Source organism: Mobula birostris, chromosome 4, assembly GCF_030028105.1.
Source record: "Mobula birostris isolate sMobBir1 chromosome 4, sMobBir1.hap1, whole genome shotgun sequence".
NCBI classification, from domain to species: Eukaryota; Metazoa; Chordata; class Chondrichthyes; order Myliobatiformes; family Myliobatidae; genus Mobula; species Mobula birostris.
Genome location: NC_092373.1, coordinates 146,125,666 through 146,148,411, shown reverse-complemented (window position 1 = coordinate 146,148,411; position 22,746 = coordinate 146,125,666). Strand labels below are relative to the sequence as shown.

Sequence of the window (22,746 nt, the reverse complement as noted above, 5' to 3'; positions counted from 1 at the left end):
TGGTTGCATCACCGTCTGGTACAGAGGAGCGACTAGCATAGGAGCGGTAAAAACTGCAGAAGGTTGTAAACTCAGCCAGCTCCATCATGGGCACTAGCCTCCCTCATACCAAGGACCCTTTCAGATAGTGATGGCTCAAAAAGGTGGCATCCTTCAGTAAGGACCCCTCTCACTCAGGACATGCTTCTTCACATTACCACCATTAAGGAAGGGGTAAAGGAGCCTGAAGACACGAACAGCTTCTTCCTTTCCACCATCAGATTTCTGAATGGACAATGAACTCATGAACACTTCCTCATTATTCTCCTTCTCTCATTGAACTAACTTATTCAATTTAGTTTTTATATATATATATGGATGTCTTATTGTAAACTATGGTTTTTTGTGTATTGCAATGTACTGCTGCTGCAAAACAACAAATTTCACAATATATACCAGTGATATTACACCTGACTCTGATGCTAATCTCTAAAGGATGATTATGATGGAGCTGGAATGTAATAAATCCACAGCATCTTAGATCTTCTAAGACCATCACGAAACAATCTGTTGCGGAAGTATGCCAATATATACAATAAACGGCTGTTGTCACTGGTTTTTCCATCACTCCAACTCTTTGTGCACGGGTATGGATTGCTGCATACCAACTTATAAAGTCATCCTTTCTGCTCCTTTAATATATGCATTTCTTGTTTTTTATGCTCTACAGTTTTTACATTTTCACAAAGTACTGCTGTTAAAGGTTGACACAGGTTGCATTCATGAGAACAATCTAAAGCTGTTAGCATTGCAACAACATTCCAGCTGAGTTAATCTATTACCAATAGTTATGAAAGTCCATCTTATTTACAGGCTGGTTAATATGTAATTTTAAAATCTATTACCCTTCTATGTAGAATTTACATTCTATGGTACACTCATATCAAAAAGCTTCAGATATAATGCATCTGTGCCTCAATTTAATTTACTCGTGCCCAACAATCCTAACAGTAACTGAAGTGACTGGTCAGAAGATTTAGAAGATAGTTACATAGAAATAAACAGTGTTTAGTAGAATAAAAAAGTGACTGGAGGTTTGGGGAGGCAGATATTTACTTCCTGTGTTCTACTACAAAGTTGAGAATATGTTTGGATGTTTACAATAAATTTGTTAGATCTTATTATTGGAGAAATAAAGCTTAATTTGCATCAAACAATCTAACGTGAAGGTGATTATAAAATTTGTGAAGAAAATTATCTGAGTTGACCCATTCTCCAAGATAAACATACCTCCTCGACATCTTCATCAAAAGTAGAAACCAATTCTGCAAGGAACTGGATTGCTTCTGATGTCAAAAGGGTTTGGAATTCTACTTTCAGAGTTTCAGGAGGAGGTTCAATCTCCACACCAGTTACAGGCTGCAAAAGAGAAAATTCAGTGCAAAGAATCCACATGCATAAACTCCATTCGCATTTTGAGCTTTTGTTTTCATGTAGTAATTCTTTTCATTACCGGTCTCCCCAGGTTACAAACTCCCCAAAGCTTGTACAACCCATATAAGTGGGCAGGTGTCTGAGACACCAGCAGCGTGGGGATGCCGGTCATCTTTTACTGCATTGGAGCTTGGTTCATGGCTGCATCTAAGTGGTTGAGTTAAATGATGTGGTTTAGCAACGCAACAATTTTAGGTTGGCCCGCACTTATATTGAAGTACATTGACAGGTGGCTGCATTTCCAATCTGCAAACTGTTCAGATTACAAACAGTTCTCAGGAATGGAACTCTTCTGTCACCTGGGGAGGACTTGTAGATGGCAATTGTTAATTTGTTCTGTTCTTGTTTTGTTTTTTAAAAAAAAGAGTACAACAGCATAAACAGAATATATTTCAAAGCAATGACCTACAATCTTTATCTTTAAATCATCTAGTTTGTTATGACTAACGTACACCACTGACTTAAAAATATATATATTTATGATGATTACATATTAAATATTTTAACTAAATCTAATCTCAAAATAGAATTTTAATTCTAGTTTGAAAGACACTATTCTGCACCTTACTTCCAGTTGAAACAAAACTATTTCAGAGTTAGCAGTATACTTTAGCGACCACATTATAATTTTAAAAAGTTACCATTTACAGCTGATTATATAAAACTAAAGTTCAACAAATACAGCATTCCGATTGCACAGAGTCTCTGAAGTAGTGCCTTACGCTGGTCTTAATTACTACTTGTGACTTCACAAGCGATTAACTTGATTCTATTAAAACACTTACGGTAAATGGTTTCACTGTCGCTGCCATATTCACGGCCGCTTTCTCAGCAGTTTAAATTGACTTTTGCCTTCTTGAGGTTTATATTTGCTCTTTTTATTTAACCTGAGGTCAACAACCTTCAACATTCATTCAGTTTCATCGCCAGATCTTGTTTGCAGCCAATTACAGCACATCTTTAAACAAAAATGAAAGAATGTTACCAATTTAAATTGCATTCACACTTCTTTTAGGACCAAGATGAGGAAAAACTTCTTCACACAGAGAGTGGCGAATTTGTGGAATTCTCTGCCACAGGAAACAGTCGAGGCCAGTTCATTGGCTATATTTAAGAGGGAGTTAGATATGGCCCTTGTGGCTAAAGGGATCAGTGGGTATGGCGGGGGGGAAGGCTGGTACAGGGTTCTGAGTTGGATGATCAGCCATGATCATACTGAATGGCGGCGCAGGCTCGAAGGGCCGAATGGCCTACTCCTGCACCTATTTTCTATGTTTCTATGTTTCTATTCTGTAGACGCAGGACAGAAACTAGTTTGCCTCTCAGGTGCCCGGGTCCAGGATGTTTCAGATCGTGTCCAAGATATCCTGCAGTGGGAGGGAGAACAGCCGGAGGTGATGGTACAAATTGGTACCAATGACATAGGTAGGAAAAGGGAAGAGGTCCTGAAAAAAAGAGTACAGGGAATTAGGAAGGAAGTTGAGAAGCAGGACCGCAAAAGTAGTAATCTCGGGATTACTGCCTGTGCCACGTGACAGTGAGAATAGGAATAGAATGAGGTGGAGGATAAATGTGTGGCTGGGGGATTGGAGCAGGGGGCAGGGATTCAGATTTCTGGATCATTGGGACTGCTTTTGGGCAGGTGTGACCTGTACAAAAAGGATGGGTTGCACTTGGATCCCAGGGGGACCAATATCCTGGCGGGGAGGTTTGCTAAGGTTACTCAGGAGAGTTTAAACTAGAATTGTTGAGGGGTGGGAACCGAACTGAAGAGACTGGGGAAGAGGAGGTTGGCTCACAAATAGAGAAAGCTTGTAGACAGTGCCAGAGGGAGGATAGGCAGGTAATAGAGAAGGGACGCTCTCAGACCGAAGGTTTGAGATGCGTCTATTTTAACGCAAGGGGTATTGTGAACAAAGAGGGTGAGTTTAGAGCTTGGATCAGTACTTGCAAATATGATGTGGTGGCCATTACAGAGACTTGGATGGATCAGGGACAGGAATGGTTACTTCAAGTGCCAGGTTTTAGATGTTTCAAAAAGGACAGGGAGGGAGGCAAAAGAGGTGGGGCACGTAAACTGCTGATTAGAGTTAGTGTCACAGCTGCAGAAAAGGTGGATGTCATGGAGGGATTGCCTACAGAGACTCTGTGGGTGGAGGTTAGGAACAGGAAGGGATCAGTAAATTTACTGGGTGTTTTTTATAGGCCACCCGACAGTAACAGGGATATCGAGGAGCAGATAGGGAAACAGATCCTGGAAAGGTGTAATAATAACAGAGTTGTTGTGATGGGAGATTCTAATTTCCCAAATTGGAAAGGTGTAATAATAACAGAGTTGTCGTGAGGGGAGATTTTAATTTCCCAAATATCAATTGGCATCTTCCTAGAACAAGGGGTTTAGATGGGGTGGAGTTTGTTGGGTGTGTTCAGGAAGGTTTCTTGACACAATATGTAGATAAGCCTACAAGAGGAGAGACTGTACTTGATTTGGTATTGGGAAATCAACCTGGTCAGGTGGCAGACCTCTCAGTGGGAGAGCATTTTGGAGATAGTGATCATAATTCTATCTCCTTTACAATAGCATTGGAGAGAGATAGGAACAGACAAGTTAGAAAAGCGTTTAATTGGAGTAAGAGGAACTATGAGGCTACCAGGCAGGAAATTGGAAGCTTAAATTGGAAACAGATGTTCTCAGGGAAAAGTATGGAAGAAATGTGGCAAATGTTCAGAGGATATTTGTGTGGAGTTCTGCATAGGTACATTCCAATGAGACAGGGAAGTTATGGTAGGGTACAGGAACCATGGTGTACAAAGGCTGTAATAAAACTAGTCAAGAAGAAAAGCTTACAAAATGTTCAGAGAGCTAGGTAATGTTGGAGATCTAGAAGATTATCAGGCTAATAGGAAGGAGCTTAAGAAGGAAATTAGGAGAGCCGGAAGGGGCCATGAGAAGGGCTTGGCGGGCAGGATTAAGGAAGACCACAAGGCATTCTACAAGTATGTGAAGAGCAAGAGGATAAGACGTGAAAGAATAGGCCCTAGCAAGTGTGACAGTGGGCAAGTATGTATGGAACCGGAGGAAATAGCAGAGGTACTTAATGAATACTTTGCTTCAGTATTCACTAAGGAAAAGGATCCTGGTTATTGTAGTGATGACTTGCAGCAGACTGAAAAGCTTGAGCATGTAGATATTAAAAAAGAGGATGTGCTGGAGCTTTTGGAAAGCATCAGGTTGGATAAGTCGCCGGGATCGGATGAGATGTACCCCAGGCTAGTGTGGGAGGCGAAGGAGGAGATTGCTGAGCCTCTGGCAATGATCTTTGCATCATCAATGGGGATGGGAGAGATTCTGGAGGATTGGAGGGTTGCGGATGTTGTTCCTTTATTCAAGAAAGGGAGTGGAGATAGCCCAGGAAATTATAGACCAGTGAGTCTTACCTCAGTAGTTGGTAAGTTGATGGAAAAGATCCTGAGAGGCAGGATTTATGAATATTTGGAGAGGCATAATATGATTAGGAATAGTCAGCATGGCTTTGTCAAGGGCAGTTCGTGTTTTAGGAGCCTGATTGAATTTTTTGAGGATGTGATTAAACACATTGATGAAGGAAGAGCAGTAGATGTAGTGTACATGGATTTCAGCAAGGCATTTGATAAGGTACCCCATGCAGGGCTTATTGAGAAAGTAAGGAGGCATGGGATCCAAGGGGGTATTGCTTTGTGGATCCAGAACTGGCTTACCCACAGAAGGCAAAGAGTGGTTGTAGACGGGTCATATTCTGCATGGAGTTTGGTCACCAGTGGAGTGCCTCAGGGATCTGTTCTGGGACTCTTATTCTTCGTGATCTTTATAAATGACCTGGATGAGGAAGTGGAGGGATGGGTTAGTAAGTTTGCTGATGACACAAAGGTTGGAGGTCTTGTGGATAGTGTGAAGGGCTGTCAGAGATTAACAGCAGGACATTGATAGGATGCAAAACTGGGCTGAGAAGTGGCAGATGGAGTGCAACCAGATAAGTATGAAGTAGTTCATTTTGGTAGGTCAAATATGATGGCAGAATATACTATTAATGGTAAGACTCTTGGCAGTGTGGAGGATCAGAGGGATCTTGGGGTCCGAGTCCATAGGACATTCAAAGCTGCTGCGCAGGTTGACTCTGTGGTTAAGAAGGCGTACGGTGTATTGGCTTTTATCAATCGTGAAATTGAATTTAGGAGCCGAGAGGTAATGTTGCAGCTATATAGAACCCTGGTCAGACCCCACTTGGAGTACTGTGCTCAGTTCTGGTCGCGTCACTACAGGAAGGATGTAGAAGCTATAGAAAGGGTGCAGAGGAGATTTACAAGGATGTTGCCTGGTTTGGGGAGCATGCCCTATGAGAATAGGTTGAGTGAACTCGGCCCTTTCTCCTTGGAGTGACGGAGGATGACAGGTGACCTGATAGAGGTGTATAAGATGATGAGAGGCATTGATCGTGTGGATAGTCAGGGATTTTTTCCCAGGGCTGAAATGGTTGCCACAAGAGGACACAGGTTTAAGGTGCTGGGAAGTAGGTACAGAGGCAATGTCAGGGGCAAGTTTTTTTTTTACACAGAGAGTGGTGAGTGCGTGGAATGGGCTGCCAGCAACAGTGGTGGAGGCGGATACGATAGGGTCTTTTAGGAGACTTTTGGATAGGCACATGCAGCTTAGAAAAATAGAGGGCTATGGGGAAGTCTAGTAATTTCTAAGGTAGGGACATGTTCGGCACAACTTTGTGGGCCGAAGGGCGTGTATTGTGCTGTAGGTTTTCTATGTTTCTTTGTTATTTTGCATAAAGCTACTATATGGATCTGTAATAAAGACCTTTGTACTCTTCTGTTGGTTCATTAAGGTCGTCATAGCCAGGGGGGGCGCATAGTGGAGATAAGCCCCCACTACCTAGTAAATAGTCCCAATGGCTTGCTTCTCAAATAGTCTCAATGCTGACTGTCAACTCCTACCAAAATACATCAGTCTCTTCTGTTCCTTCAGATTCATCAGCTGCCTGGAGAAGGGGAGCACGCTGCATGAGCAACAGGTCGCTCTCCATATGGTACTGTCCTGGCTTGCATATAACAGCTAGGACTCAACATCCATGGTCGACCCCGACCACTGGAGGACCTCAACTCAACGCTATCTGTTGGCAATTTCTACTTCTTGTCTTCTTACTCCCACCAAAAAGCAGCAACTTAGCCACAATATTCAGTGTTATAGATGTGTCCACAGAACAAGCATTGGCTTAATAATGCTTAAGACATGTGCTAGTGTTGGATACTGCTCTATGTTTAGGCTCAGTGATTACCCACTGAAAGTCTGAGTATTAGATTATGAAGACACGCAGTCCTCTTTTATTGTCATTTAGTAATGCATGCATTAAGAAATGATACAATATTTCCTCCAGTGTGATATCACAAAACACAGGACCTAGACTGAATAAACTGACAAAACCACATAATTATACATATAGTTACAAACAGTGCAACAATACCATAACTTGATGAAGAAGTCCATGAGCACAGTAAAGTTCAAGGTCTCTCAAATGTCCCACATCTCACGCAGACGGGAGAAGGAAGAAAAACTCTCCCTGCCATGCCGACCACAGTCCGACTCTGAGTCATCCGAAAACTTCGAGCCCTGATCAGCTCTCCGACACCGAGTACTGAGTGCCATCTCTGTCCGAACGATTCGACCTCAACCTCGGTCGCCAACAGCAGGCAAAGCCGGGGATTTTGAGGCCTACCCTCCGAAAGATTCCCGACCACGCAGTAACGACAGCAGCGAACGAGTGTTTCAGAAATTTCTCCAGATGTTCCTTTGTGCTTTCACGTCCATTCTCCATCAAATCAGAATTGTCCACAGCCCCTATTTAAGATACGATATTATTTTTCACCGGAGGGCTGCGCACGCACAGGCGCGCTGCTCTGCTCTCCTCCCGCCAAGGAGGGAGAAAACGGATAAGAAGATGAAATGGATCAGTGAACTTCTAAAATTACTTGCTGTCTTTAACTAACCTCATATTGATTTAAAAAGCCATTCTTGTATTCCATATGTATCAGCCTGTTTTCATAACTCCTCAGGATACACGAGCATTTGGAAACCCAAGGCTTAATTAGGCTTAAGTAGTGTCTTACCAACTTGATTGAGTTTTTTTGCCAGCTGATGAGAGAGACTGATGACAGAGCAGTGGATGTTGCCTACATGGATTTTAGTAAGGCGTTTGATGAAGTCCCTCGTGTGAAGCTAATCTAGAAGATTAGGATGCATGGGGTCCACAGCGAATTGGCTGTTTGGATTCAGAGCAGGGTTGTATATACGAGACAAAGGGTAGTAGTCGAAAGGACTTACTCGAGCAGATGATACCAAGATTGGTGGAGTCATGGATAGTGTAGAAGACTGGCAAAGAATACAGCGCGATATAGTTCAATTGCAGATATAGACTGAGAAATGGTAGATGGAGTTTAACCCAGATAAATGTGAGGTGTTGCACCTTGGTAAGGCAAATGTAAGGAGACAGAAATGTAAGGCAAGACCCTTAATAGTGTTGCTGAGCAGAGAGATCTTGGGATCCTAGTTCATAGCTCCATGAAAGTGGTTACACAATTCAATAGGTTGGTTAAGGCAGCTTATGAAATGCTTGCTTTTATTGAGGCATTAAGTTAAAAAGTCAAGAGGTTATGTTGCAATTTTATGAAACTGGTTCAGCCACATCTGGAGAATTGCATACAGTTCTGGTCATCCCACTATAAGAAGGATGTTCAGGCTTTGGAGAGGGTGCAGAGGAGGTTTACCAGGATGCTGTCTGGTTTGGAGAACATGTGCTATCATGAGAGGCTGGACAACCTTGAATAAACTCTTCTCGGCTTCAGGTACAGTTATCAATTTCATCTGACATTTCAATGACAAACTCTGCCAACTTCATCAGGAATGATACCTGGGCATGTCTAGTCAAGTGGTATTTATACCCCCGCTGTCCATCCCTCCTGATTGGTTAGTCTTCATCCAACCAGGTTTCCACTGTCTCACTTTGTATACAATTAAATTCTAGATGTTACTTAAAGCAAGGCCTTGGTCTTTGTTAAAATTCTTTTCCTCTAGTTTTATTTCAATGGCTTCCTTCATCATAAGCCATTGCCATGGCACAGTAGTTTTGTGCCATTGAAGTCAATTCTATGGCCTTTGTGAATGCAGTGTGAATACCGCTGATTTCTCCAAGTAACCCAAGTGGATACTCCCCCTGTGCCCCTTGATGCGGGTTTCCACCACGCATCCTGTCTGGCTGATAACATGCTGCTCAGCATTCACAATGAATCCTAAAAATGCCAGCTGTCCTGAGTCCCAGGTCATCTTTGACCCACGAAAGTTGTGCTTTCAGCTTCCTTATGGGTTTGTGGATAGTATTAATCTAGTATTTCTTCAGGATACTGGTTATTCTTCCCTCCTCTTTCTTAGGTTTTCTGTTTTTCCCATAGACCCTCTTAGGGTCCCAATTGTTATCCTTAACCTTGTAGCCATCCTGTAGGAACGTTGGGTGTAATCGTCTTATTTCCTCATGGAGTCTCTCTGGGTCCAAAATAGTTTTTGCATGGTTAATCAAAGTAGAAAGAGCCACTCTACATTGGGAGGAGTGATGGTGGCTGTTATTCTTGAGGTATCAGTTCGTGTGTGTGGGTTTCTGATAGATGCCATGCCCAAGGCTACAATCCAGTTTCCATCATATTAGAATGTCCAGGAACAAGAGGCAACCATTCTTAGTCATAGTCATACCATACTTTATTGATCCCGGGGGAAATTGGTTTTCGTTACAGTTGCACCATAAATAATAAATAGTAATAGAAATAGTAATAGTAATATTACTATTAGTAAATAGTAAGAAATAATAAATAGTAATAGAAAATAGTAATAAATAGTTAAATAGTAATATGTAAATTATGCCAGTAAATTATGAAATAAGTCCACGACCAGCCTATCAGCTCAGGGTGTCTGACCCTCCAAGGGAGGAGTTGTGAAGTTTGATGGCCACAGGCAGGAATGACTTCCTATGATGCTCTGTGCTGCATCTCGGAGGAATGAGTCTCTGGCTGAATGTACTCCTGTGCCCACCCAGTACATTATGTAGTGGATGGGAGACATTGACCAAGATGGCATGCAACTTAGACAGCATCCTCTTTTCAGACACCACCATGAGAGAGTCCAGTTCCATCCCCACAACATCATTGGCCTTACAGATGAGTTTGTTGATTCTGTTGGTGTCTATCTCCAACATAATTTGAATATTTGGATGTATGCTTTTCAGCTGGTTGTAGAACTGTTGGAGTGCCTGGAGTCCATGAGGCCACACTACAAAGGTGGCATTGATGTATCTGAAGCAGCATTTGGGACGATGAACTCAGAGCCCTTTCCTCAAAGTCCTCCATGTAGAAATTAGCAATAGCTGGCAAAAAGGGCGATCCCATGGCCACTCTGTCTGTTTGTGCACAGTTATAGAAGAAGTACGTTGATGTAAAGGTGTGTTCAAAAAGGCCACCGGTACCCTTATCAAACCTTGACGGCAGGAGGACCAAGCTCTCCTGAATGGGAACTCTCATGAACAGGGACACCACATTGAACTGACCATTATGTCCTCTGGGTTCAGCTGGATGTTGGTTATCGCTTTTACAAAGTTGATCGAATTTGTAAGGTGTTACTCACAGCCCCAACAAAGGGGGAGAGCATGGTCGGTAAATACTTAGCAAGGGAGTAAGTTGGAGAATCTATCCTACTGACAGTAGGCCTCATGGGGGAACCCTCCTTGCGTATCTTAGGGAGCTGGCAGTCCGATTTCTTCAAACTTGGGTTGTTTTCTTTGGAGTGGCAGAGGCTGATGGGAGATAGGGGTTTATAAGGTTATGAGAGGCATAGATAGAGTAGACAGGGAGTATCTTTTTCCTAGGGTAGGAATGTCTAATACCAGAGGGCATGCATTGAATGTGAGAGGGGTTAGGTTCAAAGGGGATGTGAGGGGTAAGTGTTTTACTCAGAGAGTTGTGAATCCCTGGAATGTGCTGTCTGGTATGATGGCTGAGGCAAATACATCAGATGCTTTTAAGAGACGTTTAGATGGGCACATGAATATGCGGAAGACGGAGCGATATGGACATTGTGCAGGTAGGAGGGATCAGATTTTGGGTTTTTTTTTAATTTACTTTTTGGGTGATTCAGCACAACATTATGGGACGAAGGGCCTGTTGCTGTGAAGTACTGGCCTATGTTCCTCTGAACTGATCTAATTTAATTTTTCCTCCCTATATCTTCCAATGTTCCACTTTATTTGCTTTGCATATTTTAAAACAGAAAAAAAATCTCAACTCATGTCCATAACTTCAGCTTGTTTGCAGGAAAATGAAATGGAATATTGTTAGTATTGAGAAGAAACTTATATTCATCTTTGCAAATCACCAAACATACAGAAGCAATTAAAAAGGCAAAATATATGTTGCCCTTTAATGCAAGAGAATTTCAGTACAACAATAAAGATATCTTACTGAAATGATTTAGGGCCTATCTGGGATGTTGCAGAAGGATCTGGTCTTCCTGTAGAAGGAAGATATAACTGTGTCAGAGGGCGTACAGCAAAGGTGAACACCCCTGGGATGTTGGATTCGTCCTATGAGGAAAGATTAGGTAGACCAGGATCAACTTCTCTGGAGTTTAAGATAATGAGAACTGATCTTATTGAAAGCATACAATATCTTTTAGCCATTGTCCAAGGAGTTTGAATGCATCTACGATGTTTTCCCTGGCTTGGGAATTTAGAAGCAGAGGCCAGAATGTGAAAATAATGAGGAAAAAGCAAACTGCTGGAGGAACTCAGTGGGTTGAGCAACATCTATGAGAAAGAAGGAATTGTCGACATTTCAGGTTGGAACCCTGTGTTAGGACTCCCGATTCCAGCATTTGCAATCTCTTGTGTCTCTATGAAAGCAAGCAGTTTGGCACTCCAGCTGAGATGAGAATGATGGTTGCGTGGTAATAACTATTACTGAATCTGAGACTCCTGTATTTTCTTCCTGATGGCAGCAGCAAGAAGAGAGTGTGACCTGGCAGGTGGGGGTGCATGATGATGGATGCTGCTTTCCTGTGACACTTCATATAGACGTGCTCAAAGGTGGGGAGGCCTTTAGCTATGATGGACTGGGCGACTGTATCTACCACTTCTTGTAGGATTTTCTGATCAAGGTCCTTGGTTTTTCCATACCTGGCTGTGATGCAACCAGTCAATATATTCTCTACCACAGATCTATCGAAGTTTGACAAAGTTTTAGATGTCATAACAAATCTTCGCAAAATCTTAAGGAAGTAGAGGTGCTACTGTGCTTTCTTTGTAATTGCACTTACATGCTAGGCCCAGGACAGATCCTCCGAAATACTAACATTAGAGAATTTAAAGCTGCTGACCCTCTCCATCTCTGATCCTCTGATGAGAACTGGCTCATAGACCTCCGGTTTCCTTTTCCTTAAGTCAAAATCCGCTCCTTGTTCTTGCTGACATTGAATAAGAGGTTGTTATTATGGCACCACTCAGCCAGATTTTCAATCTCCCTTCTATATGCTGATTCATCACTACCTTTAATTTGGTCTCCGACAGTGGTGTTATCAGCAAACTTGAATATGGCATTGGAGCTGTGCTTAGCCACATAGTCGTAAGTGTGAAGTGAGTAGAGCAGGGGGGTAAGCACACAGCCTTGTGGTGCATCTGGGCTGTTGGAGATCATTGAGATGTTGTTGCCAATCCAAACTGAATGGAAGTGAGGAAACCGAGGATCCAATTGCACAAGGAAATATTGCGGCCAAGGTCTAGGAGCTTATTGATCAGTTTTGAAGGGATGATGGTACTGAATGCTGAGCTGTAGTCGATAAAGAACATCCTGAATTATGCATCTTTGCTGTCCAGATGTTCCAGGGTTGATTAAAGAGCCAATGGGATGGCATCTGCTATGGATCTGTTGCCCCAATAGGCAAATTGGAGCAGATGTAGTTGCTTCTCAGGTAAGGGTTGATATGTTTCACTCGGTCAGGGAGTGATTTCAAGACTCTGAAGAACAAAAGCAAGTTAGAAGCCTGATGTCAAGGGCTGGTGACACAGAGAGAAATGTCAAGTATTTAGGTTGAAGGGGAGAATGTAGCTTGGAGCCTGCCAGGGAAAGGGTCAGAAGTTCAGAGGAAGGAAAAGGTTGCAGGCTGAGGCAGAGGGCAAGATTGAGATGGCAGACTCAGAAGCCTGGGGCTGGAGTCTTGAAACTGATTAAGGAGAAATGAGGCCTGGAGAAACTTTAAGACCTTCGATAAATGAAAGAAAAACCATAAAAATAAGCAGCTTTTACTGCCTACTGTCAATAAATAAGATTCAGAGTGCAGAAACAGATTTGCAGCTAAAGAAAACAGCGTGGTGCATTAGTGGGACTGACTGTCAGCTGTGGACGAAAATCACTGCAAGAGCACACCATTGTGAAAGTACAGAATGCAAGGAGAAATAAAGGGACTCTTTGTTTTGGTCTGACTCATTGAATCCTGGAAGCCTCTGCTGCTGTTGCCAAGAGAAGCAGCTGTGAAGTCAGCTTCAATAACTGACGGAAAGGAAGGAGTCGTCAATTAAAAAGAAACCCGACAATGTGTTATACAAACTATTTCAGAATTTGGATCAATTAAAAAAGTAACTAAGTCATGCAGTGCTAATAGATTGTGGAAGGCTTTGAGAAAACCAGTAAATGTTGCATAACCACCCAGATACTTACCAGAAAATACAAATTTAGGACACATAGTAAAGAGACCACATAATTTTTTTCAGAATCCAGGAAGCAAATTAAATATTAGTTTCACATTGCACAAACATCTGTGCATACCCCCCCCCAAGACTGGAAGCTACAGACGAGGCCGAGGAAAATATTTATACCAACCTTGAAAAAATCTTGATCCAAATCCAAAAGGGGATAAACATAACCTGTTGGGTAAGGGTAACATTAAGGTGGGAAAAGATGTAACCTGCCAAAGCACAACCAGTATGGAAGGAATAGAGAAGGCTTCTCCAACAGGCTTTTTCTCTTGATAAAATGCATGGAGTACAAGCACAAGACCTTCTGGCCATACTCAGGTGTGGACCTCAGCATCTGTTGGTCCATTTCATCACTTGATTAAAGGGTCTCAAAGATGTCCACGTTATCAATGCCTTGACAGGTGTCAATGATTGCTGACCTGATTTCAATCAATACAACCCCAAAGATCAGCATCAACAGACATGCTGTCACAACAAGATCATTGCTGTAAGTCTCAAGGACCCCCATAAAAACCGCTCAGCAGAAAACACATCAGAGAAATTGTATGGCTGCCTACAGGCTCAGTCATAGTTGGCACCTGTGAAGGTCCTCTATCAAGAAGAACCTGTTCAAATTTGATGAGAATGACCAGGAGATTGAGGAGCTAATTTTCTGCTACAACATTTTATTGCTGGATTGAAAACTCCACCATAAAACCACCAGTGCGACTTTTACAGGTATTTGATGGTTGAGGTCCAGCAGAAAATATGACGTAAAGAATAGATAGTACAATACATGGAAAGTATGCAGAAAGCCCACCAACTCACTCACAGGTTCTTCAGCACTGTTAATGATAGTGATAGCACAAACAACCAAGATCTCAACTCACTGAGGGCTTAGAATGGAGATGAACTTATTAAGGACAGAGAGTTAGTCATACTCATTTGAGGGAACACTTCAAAGGTCTCTTCAACTGCAAATCTGTTCTTGATGTGTTCACCCTTGTTACATAAATCCAACAACAGTCCATTTGGTTCAGCCTTGCCCTCTACTGAATAAGATATTCAAAAATCTATATCTGAACTAAAGTAAGGAAGAAAATTTATGAAACTGAGAGTATCCCTTTAAAGTTCTAAAACTGGACAGTGAAGCTTCAGTCACAATCCATTTTGTTCTCCACATCTGGAAAGAGGAGGGCATACTAAGATATCAGAAAGATTTCTTAGTATAATCATGATCACTTTCGAGAAATAGGCAACCAGCTTTGGCAACCTGAGGGACTCTTTCTGCTACCTGCCATATGAAAAGTCATTGCCAGAATCCTGCTCAATCACCTCAAACCTTTAGTCAAACAGTTGCTCCAAAAATTGCAGTGTGAATTCCAACAATTCATAAGACCAGAAGATTATAAGACATAGGAGCAGAATTAGGCCATTTGGCCCATCAAATCTTCTCCTCCAGTCCATCATGGCTGGTTTATTATCTATCTCCCGCCATCTCTCTGTGACCTTTATGGTCTAGTCTAATCAAGACCTATCAAGCTCCACTTCAAATATACACAATGACCTGGCCCCACAATAATTTTCGCATTTTACTGTCTCATTTTCTAAATTCAAAGTATGTTGAAGTGGAACTTCTGAACTAATCTATAAAACATTGTGCAATATGTCAAACCAAAAGAAAAATTATCAAACCTGTGAACAATTTATTTAAAATTGAAATCTAAAATTATGAGGCTGAATAAATGTTCATCCCCTTTTGTAATTACTACGCTAAATTTCCTCAGGTACAATATATGACCTTACCAACTCACCCAATGTGTTGATGTAGAATATTGGAGGATCACCTATTTCAATGAATTCATAAGAATTCATACTCCCTCTATCTGTAAGCTCCAACAGTAGGGTAGATTTTCAACTGACCAAACCAAATGAAAACTGAAGAACATTCAAGACAAGTCAGGGAAATGATAATAGAGAAGCACAAATCTGAGGACTGGTACAAGGCTATCTCAAAGGCACTGAGTATACCTCAGAACTCTGTGCAGTCCATTGTAAAAGTGGGAATATGATACCACAGCCACGATTCCTAGTTGCCCCTCTAAACTTAGTCACCAGAGAAGAATGGCACTTGTATGAAGGCTACTGTGACACCAACAGTCTCTCTGAGTGAGCTGCAGAAGTCAGTGGCTGAAACTGGAGATGAAGTTCATGGCTCCACAATCTCTAAGCCTTGCACAAAAAAGGTACTTATGGAAGAGTGGCAAGGTAGAAGCCCTGGCTAAAAGAAAAAGCATATCCTTACCCATAACAGCTTTGCAAAATGCCACTTAGAAGATACTGCAACAATGTGGAAGGAAATTGTGAGCTCAGATGAGACTGAAATGGAACTTCGTGGCCTCGCCACTAAGCAGTAAATGTGGTGCAAATCTAAAACTGCCAGATAATACCATCCCTACTGTAAAGTATGGTGGAGGTAGCATTATGCGTGGGGACGCTTTTCAGCAGCAGAGACTGGAAATCTGGTCAGGATTGACTGGAAGATGAATGCTGCTAAATACAAAGAGATCCTGGATAAAAACTTGCTGACTTCTGCCAGAAAACTTAAACTGGAGAGGAAGTTCATCTTTAACCAGGACAACAACCCAAAGCACATTGCCAGAGCAACCATGGACTGGCTTCAAGATGTCCTTGAGTGGCCCAGTCAGAGTCCTGACCTTAACCTGATCAAACATCTCTGGCAAGACCTCAAGATTACTGTCTACTGCTACATCCCCAACTAACCTGACGCAGCTTGAGCAATTTTGCAAGGAGGAATGGGAAAATCTTGCTGCATCACATTGTGCAAAGCTAATAGAGACTTATCCAAAAGAGTACTGGCTGTAATATTTGTGAGAGGTGATTCAACTAAGTACTGAACAAAGGGGGTTGAATACTTTTGAACTGCTGACATTTCAGTTTTTCCTGCTTTACAATTGTCCCTACTTTTTAGGGCTCTACTGTGAAAAAATGAATACTGTATATGATTCACAAATAAAAACTCTCAGTTAAATTGATCAAAATCCCTGGTTATAATACTCATTTATGTGGAAAAAAAGGTTGGAGGCTGGATACTTCTTCCAAGGCACTGTACGTATCAAGTTTGTCTGCCATTTCTTTGCCCCCCATTACTCGTTCTCCGGCATCATTTTCCAGTGGTCTGATATCCACTCTATCCTCTCTTTTACTCTCTATATATTTGAAAAAACTTTCAACATCCTCTTTTATATTACTAGCTAGCTTACCTTCATATTTAATCTTTTCTCTCCTTATGATTTTTTTAGTTGTCTTCTATTGATTTTTAAATGTTTCCCAATCCTCTAACTTCCCAATAATTTTTGCTATATTATATGCTGCCTCTTTGGCTTTTATGCTGTCTTTGACTTCTCTTGTCAGCCACTGTTGCCTCATCCTCACTTTAGATTACCTCTTCCTCTTTGCAATGTTTTTGGATGTGACTCAGAAGGGAATGGTGGGCAGAAAAGGCACGTTGAGGTGATAGGGGATTTGGTAGTGAGAGGAACAGACAGGAATTCTGTGGGCCAGAACAAGATTCCATTGCCTTCTAGGTGCCAGGGTCCGGAACATCTCATATTGAGTCCTCTGAGTTCTTAAATGGGAGCGTGAACAGCCAGAGGTCATGGTCCATGTAGGTACCAATGACATGTATGAGACGGGTGATGAGGTTTTGCAAAGGGAGCTCAGGGAGTTAAGTGCTAAGTTAAAGGGCAGGACCTCCAGGGTTGTGATCTCAGGATTGCTACCCATGCCACGTGCTAGTGAGGACAGAACTAGTTAGATTATACAGTTTAATATATGGCTAAGGATTTGGTGTAGGATGGAGGGCATAAGATTTTTGAATCATTGGGTTCTATTCCAGGGAAGGTGGGACCTGTACAGATGGGATAGTTTGCACCTGAACTGGAGGGGGACTAATATCCTAACGGGAAGTTCGTTAATGCTGCACAGTGGGGTTCATATTAGAGTTGCAGGGGGATGTGAACCAGAGTGCCAGAACAGTTAATGGAGAGGTTGTGGAGGCAAGACCTCAGACAAAGTTAGTAATCAAAGGGTTGAGCATGGTGCAACTAGTGTCCTGAGCTGTGTATATTTCAATGCAAGTAGTATTGTGGGAAATGTGGATAATTGTGCTGAAGATGAGGTAGCTGGTTTACAAACGGAGGCAATGTGTAGTGAGGAGAGGCTGCTGATGAGGCAAAATTGCAGTCAACGGGATGAGCTGCAAGATAAAAGGCAGACAAAATCGAAAATGGTGAATACAGGACTGAAGGTGTTATATTTGAATTGCACAGTATACAGAATAAGGTAGAGGAACTTGTAGCACAGTTGCAGATTGGCAGGTAAGATGTTGTAGGCATCACTGAATCATGGCTGAAAGAAGATTATAGCTCAGAGCTTAATGTTCAAAGATACATATTGTATTGAAAGGACAGGCAGGAAGGTAGAGGGGGCGGTGTTGCTCTGTTGGTAATAAAAATAAATCAAATCATTAGAAAGAGGTTACATAGGGTCGGGAGGTGTTGAATCATTGTGGATAGAGCCAAGGAACTGCAAGGCTAAAAATACCCTGATGAGAGTTGTATATGGACCCCCAAACAGTAGTAAGGATGTGGTCTACAAATTACAATAGGAGATAGAAAGTGCATGCCAAAAGGGCAATGTTACAATCGTCATGGGGGATTTCAGTATACAGGTAGATTAAGAAAATCAGATTGGTGCTGGATTCCAAGAGGGGGAATTTCTAGACTGCCTATGAGATGGTCTTTTTAGAGCAGTTCACAGCTCAGCCCACGATGGGATCAGCTTTTCTGGACTGGCTGTTGTGCAATGAACCAGAATTAATTTGAGAGTTTAAGGTAAACGAACACTGAGGGGCAAGTGATCAAAATATGATCAAATTCACCCTGAAATTTGAGAAGGAGAAGCTAAAGTCAGATGTATCAATATTACAGTGGAGTAAAGGGAATTACAAAGGCATGTCAGAGGAACTGGCCAGAACTGATTGGAAAAGGACACTGGCAGGGATGTTGGCAGAGCAGCAATGGCTGGAATTTCTGGAGGCAATACGGAAGGTATATACATCCCAGAGGAATAAGTATTCTAAAGGAAAGATGACGCAATCACTTTTAACAAGAGAAGTAAAGCCAACATAAAAGCCAGAGAGGACATATCATACAACAAAAAGTAGTGGGAAGTTAAAGGATTGGGAAGCTTTTAAAAATGAACAGAAGACAACTAAAAAAATCATTAAGGTAACAATGGAATATGAAAGTAAGATAGCCAATAATATTAAACAGCATACCAAAAGTTTCTTCAGATACATAAAATGTAAATGTGAGCGGATACCAGACTGCTGGAAATCGATGCTGGAGAGGTAGTAATGGGAGATGAGGAAATGGCAGATGAATTGAATAAGTATTTTGCATCAGTCTTCACTGTGGAAGACACCCACAGTACAGTAGAATTTTCAGGTGTCAGGGATCCTGATGACTGTGGAGAGAGTGGAAAGTTAGAGGATTGGGAAGTTTTTAAAATCCAACAGAAGGCAACTAAAAACTCATCAAGAAGATTAAAATGGAATACAAAAGTAAGCTAGCCAATAATTTTAAAGAGGATACCAAAAGTTTCTTCTGATACATAAAGTGTAAAAGAGAGGTAAGAATGGATATCGAGCCACTGGAAAACAACGCTGAAGAGGTAGCAATAGGGAACATCAAAATAGCGGACAAACTGAGTAAGTACTTTGCACCGGTCTTCATTGTGGAAGACAGCAAAAGTATGGTGGACATTCCAGGAGTCAGGGGGCATAAAGTGTGTGAAGTTATCATAACTAGGGAGAAGATTCTTGAGAAACTTAAAGGTGTGAAGGTAGATGAGTCACCTGGACCAGATGGTGAACGCCCCAGGGTTCTGAAAGCGGTGGCTAATGAGATTGTGGAAGCATTAGTAATGAACTTTTAAGAATCAGTAGATTCTGGAATGGTTCCGGAAGACTGGAAAATTGCAAATGTCACTCCATTCTCCAAGAAGGGAGAGGCAAAAGAAAGAAGACTATAGGCCATTTAGTCTGACCTCAGTGGCTGGGAAGATGTTGGAATTGATTATTGAGGATGAGATCTCAGGGTACTTGGAGGCACATGATAAGATAGGCCACAGTCAACACAGTTTCCTCAAAGGGAATCTTTCCTGACATATCTGTTGGAATGGTTTGAAGAAATAACAAGCAGGATAGACAAAAGAGAATCAGATGATGTTGTGTACTTGGATTTTCAGAAGACCTTTGGCAAGGTGCCACACATGAGGCTGCTTAACAAGCTACGAGTCCATGGTATTACAGGAAATATCCTAGGATGGATAAAGTAGTGGCTGAATAGCAGGATGCAAAGAGTGGGAATAAAAAGAACCTTTTCTGGTTTGCTACCTGTAACAAATGGTGTTCCACAGGGGTCTGTGTTGGGGTTGATTCTTTTTGTACTATATGACAATGATTTAGATAATGGAATTGATGGTTTTGCAGATGATAAGAAGGTAGGTGGAGGGGTAGGTGGTTTTGAGGAAGTAGAGAGGCTACAGAAGGACTTCGACAGATTAAGAGAATGGGCTAAGAAGTGGCAGAAGAAAAACTGTGTTGGGAAGTGTATAGTCATGCACTTTGGTAGAAGAAATGGAAGAGTTGGATATTTTCTAAATGGAGAGAAAGTAACAAAAACTGAGGTGCAAAGAGACTTGGGAGTCCTTCTACATGATTCCCTAAAGGTTAACTTGCTGATTGAGTCAGTGGTGAGGAAGGCAAATGCAATGTTAGCATTTATTTCAAGAAGACTAGAATATAAAAGCAAGGATATAATGCTGAGACTTTGTAAAGCATTGGTGAGACCTTACTTGGAGTATTGTGAGCAGTTTTGGGCCCCTTATCTTAGAAAAGATGTGCTGAAATTGGAGAGATGTGCTCAAAGGAGGTTCCCAAAACTGATTCCAAGATTGTCATATGAAGAGCATTTGATGGCTCTGGTCCTATATTTACTGGAATTCAGAAGAATGAGAGGTGACCTCAGTGAAACCTATTGAATAGTGAAAGGCCGTGATAGAATAGACGTGGAGAGGATGTTTCCCACGGTAGGAGAGTCTAAGACCAGAGGACACAGCCTCAGAAGAGAGGGGTGTCCTTCTAGAACAGAGATGAGGAGGTCAGCTAGAGAACGGTGAACCTGTGGAATTCTTTGCCACAGGCAGCTGTGGAGGCCAAGTCTTTACGAATATTCAAGGCAGAGATTGATAAGATTCTTGATTGGTTAGGACATGAAGGGATACAGGGAGAAGACAGGAGATTGGAGCCGAGATCAGCCATGATGAAATGGTGGAGCAGACTTGATGGGCCAAATAGTTTAATTCCGCTGCTATACTCCCCTTCACAACAAAACGGAAAAGGAATAGGCAATAAAAAACACAGAATATAAAAACCATGTCTGAAAACGTCCACAGTCCATGAACACAGTAGTCCAATCCATACATGCAGAGCTACCTTATGATATCACCGACATTCTTCAAAAGAGAGGGACAGCACAGGAGGCAGAAATGTCTACCCGCCTGCCACAGTGAGCCACACAGTGATAGGCCACTCACAGACTGCTTCTCCGGCAGTAAACAAACGGCAGGCAGTCGGCACTGAAACTCTCGCTCTCTCACTCACCTTCTGCATTCACCTTGATGCTTCAGTCTTCCTCGACACTTCAAATGGTGAAATGGAGTCAAACGTCATCTCGCGCCCTGTCTTGAAGTTTCTTTGCATCAACGCTGTCCGAGTATGCGTCGCTTCCTGGAATCTTTTCGAAGCCAGTAAAGTGCTGGATTACTCAAACGATCTCCGAACTGTAAATCCCAGGCCCTTACAGTCCCGGAAACACATTTAAGGAGAAAAACAGACATAGAAGTAGTAAAAAAGCTATTTTCATTTGCTATCTGGAAGATGTCCACCGAGGGAGCGCTGTATATTGGCACCATCTCGACTGGAAAGGATTTAATTTGCTCCCAACTATAATCTTTTAGATACAATTCATTGATGCCCACAACATCATATCTGCCAATCTCTTACTGCACTACAAGATCATCTACCTTGTTCTGTCTACTACATGCATTCAAATATAACACCTTCAGTCCTGTATTTGTTACCCTTTTCAATTTTGCCCCCATTTTACACTTCAACCCATCCCACTGACTGCAATTTTGCCCTTTCAATTCTTCACACTCTCACTACACACCGCTTTTGCTTGTATACCAACTACCCCATCGTCTACCCTAACACTCTGGTTCCCATCCTCCTGCCAAATTAGCTTAAACCTTCCCCAGCAGCTCCAACAAACATACATGCAAGAATATTGGTCTCCCTTGAGTTCAGGTATAACCCGCCCTTTTTGTACATGTCATATCTTCAACAGAAGAGATCCCAAAGACCCGATAATCTGAAACTCTGCCCCCTGCACCAATTTCTCAACCACACATTCATCTGCCTACTTATCCTACTTTAACCCTCACTGGCCCGTGGCACAGGACCTTATCCCTTTTCCTGCCTATGCCAGTAGTACCAATATGTACCATGACTTCCGGCAGTTCACTCTTTAGATTGCTGTGTACCTGACCCAAGACATCTCTGACTGTGATAGTCGGGAGGCAACATACACATCCAGGTGTCTCTTTCACATCCACAGAATCTCCTGTCTCTCCCTTTAACTATCATTACTGCACTCCTCTTCTTCCCCCATTCCCTTCTGAGCTACAAAGCCAGGCTCAGTGCCAGAGACCTGCTTGCTGAAGCTTTCACCGTAGGCCATTCCCCCAATAGTACCCAAAGTGGTATACTTATTATTGAGGGGAATGGCCAAAGGGGTATTCTGTATTGGCTGCCCCTTCACTTTCCCTCTCCTGACAATCACCAGGGTACCTGCCTCCTGAAACTTAGGGGTGACTACTTCCTTGTAGCCCCAGTCTACTACATCTTTGTTCTCCCATACCAGCCGATGGTCATCAAGATGCAGCGCCACAATGGACATGAATTTCACTATGCGACACTTTTAGGAAAATGCAGGGAGCAACATCAGCCATTTTAGATGGTCTTTTTCAAGCTCACATCTCCTCAAATTTAGCCACCTTCTAAACCTGCCTCCATCTTACATAAGCAACATGATAGCACAGAAGAAATGGCCCCTGTGTCTACAGCAGAGCCAACCTCAGCGAAGTCTGTTGTCAAACAAGGCTTCATATTTGCCCCAATACTTCTTCCAGTTTTTCTCACTGGAAAGCTGCACCTCACCTCCAATGACCTTTTTGTTGCATTGAAGCTAATCTTCAGAACTTACATAGAATTATTCAACTTATGGCATCTAACCTCCAGAACCAATCTCTACAGTTG

General features: G+C 42.2%; 1 protein-coding gene across 6 annotated transcripts in view; it reads right to left on the bottom strand.

Annotated features, from left to right (window-relative positions):
* ugl (ureidoglycolate lyase) overlaps positions 1-22,746 on the bottom strand; it is a 73,700-nt gene that overhangs the window by 46,104 nt on the left and 4,850 nt on the right. The window contains exons 2-4 of one of the 6 annotated variants that reach the window (XM_072256209.1): positions 21,031-21,225; positions 2,259-2,431; positions 1,270-1,398 (exon numbers count right to left, since the gene is read on the bottom strand). In XM_072256209.1, the coding sequence (XP_072112310.1) occupies positions 1,270-1,398; positions 2,259-2,285 (156 nt within the window). In that variant the 5' untranslated portion in view covers positions 2,286-2,431; positions 21,031-21,225. Of the gene's footprint in view, positions 1-1,269; positions 1,399-2,258; positions 2,432-21,030; positions 21,645-22,746 lie in introns of those variants that run through there. The other 5 variants (XM_072256212.1, XM_072256214.1, XM_072256207.1 and 2 more) reach the window with 5 other exon arrangements.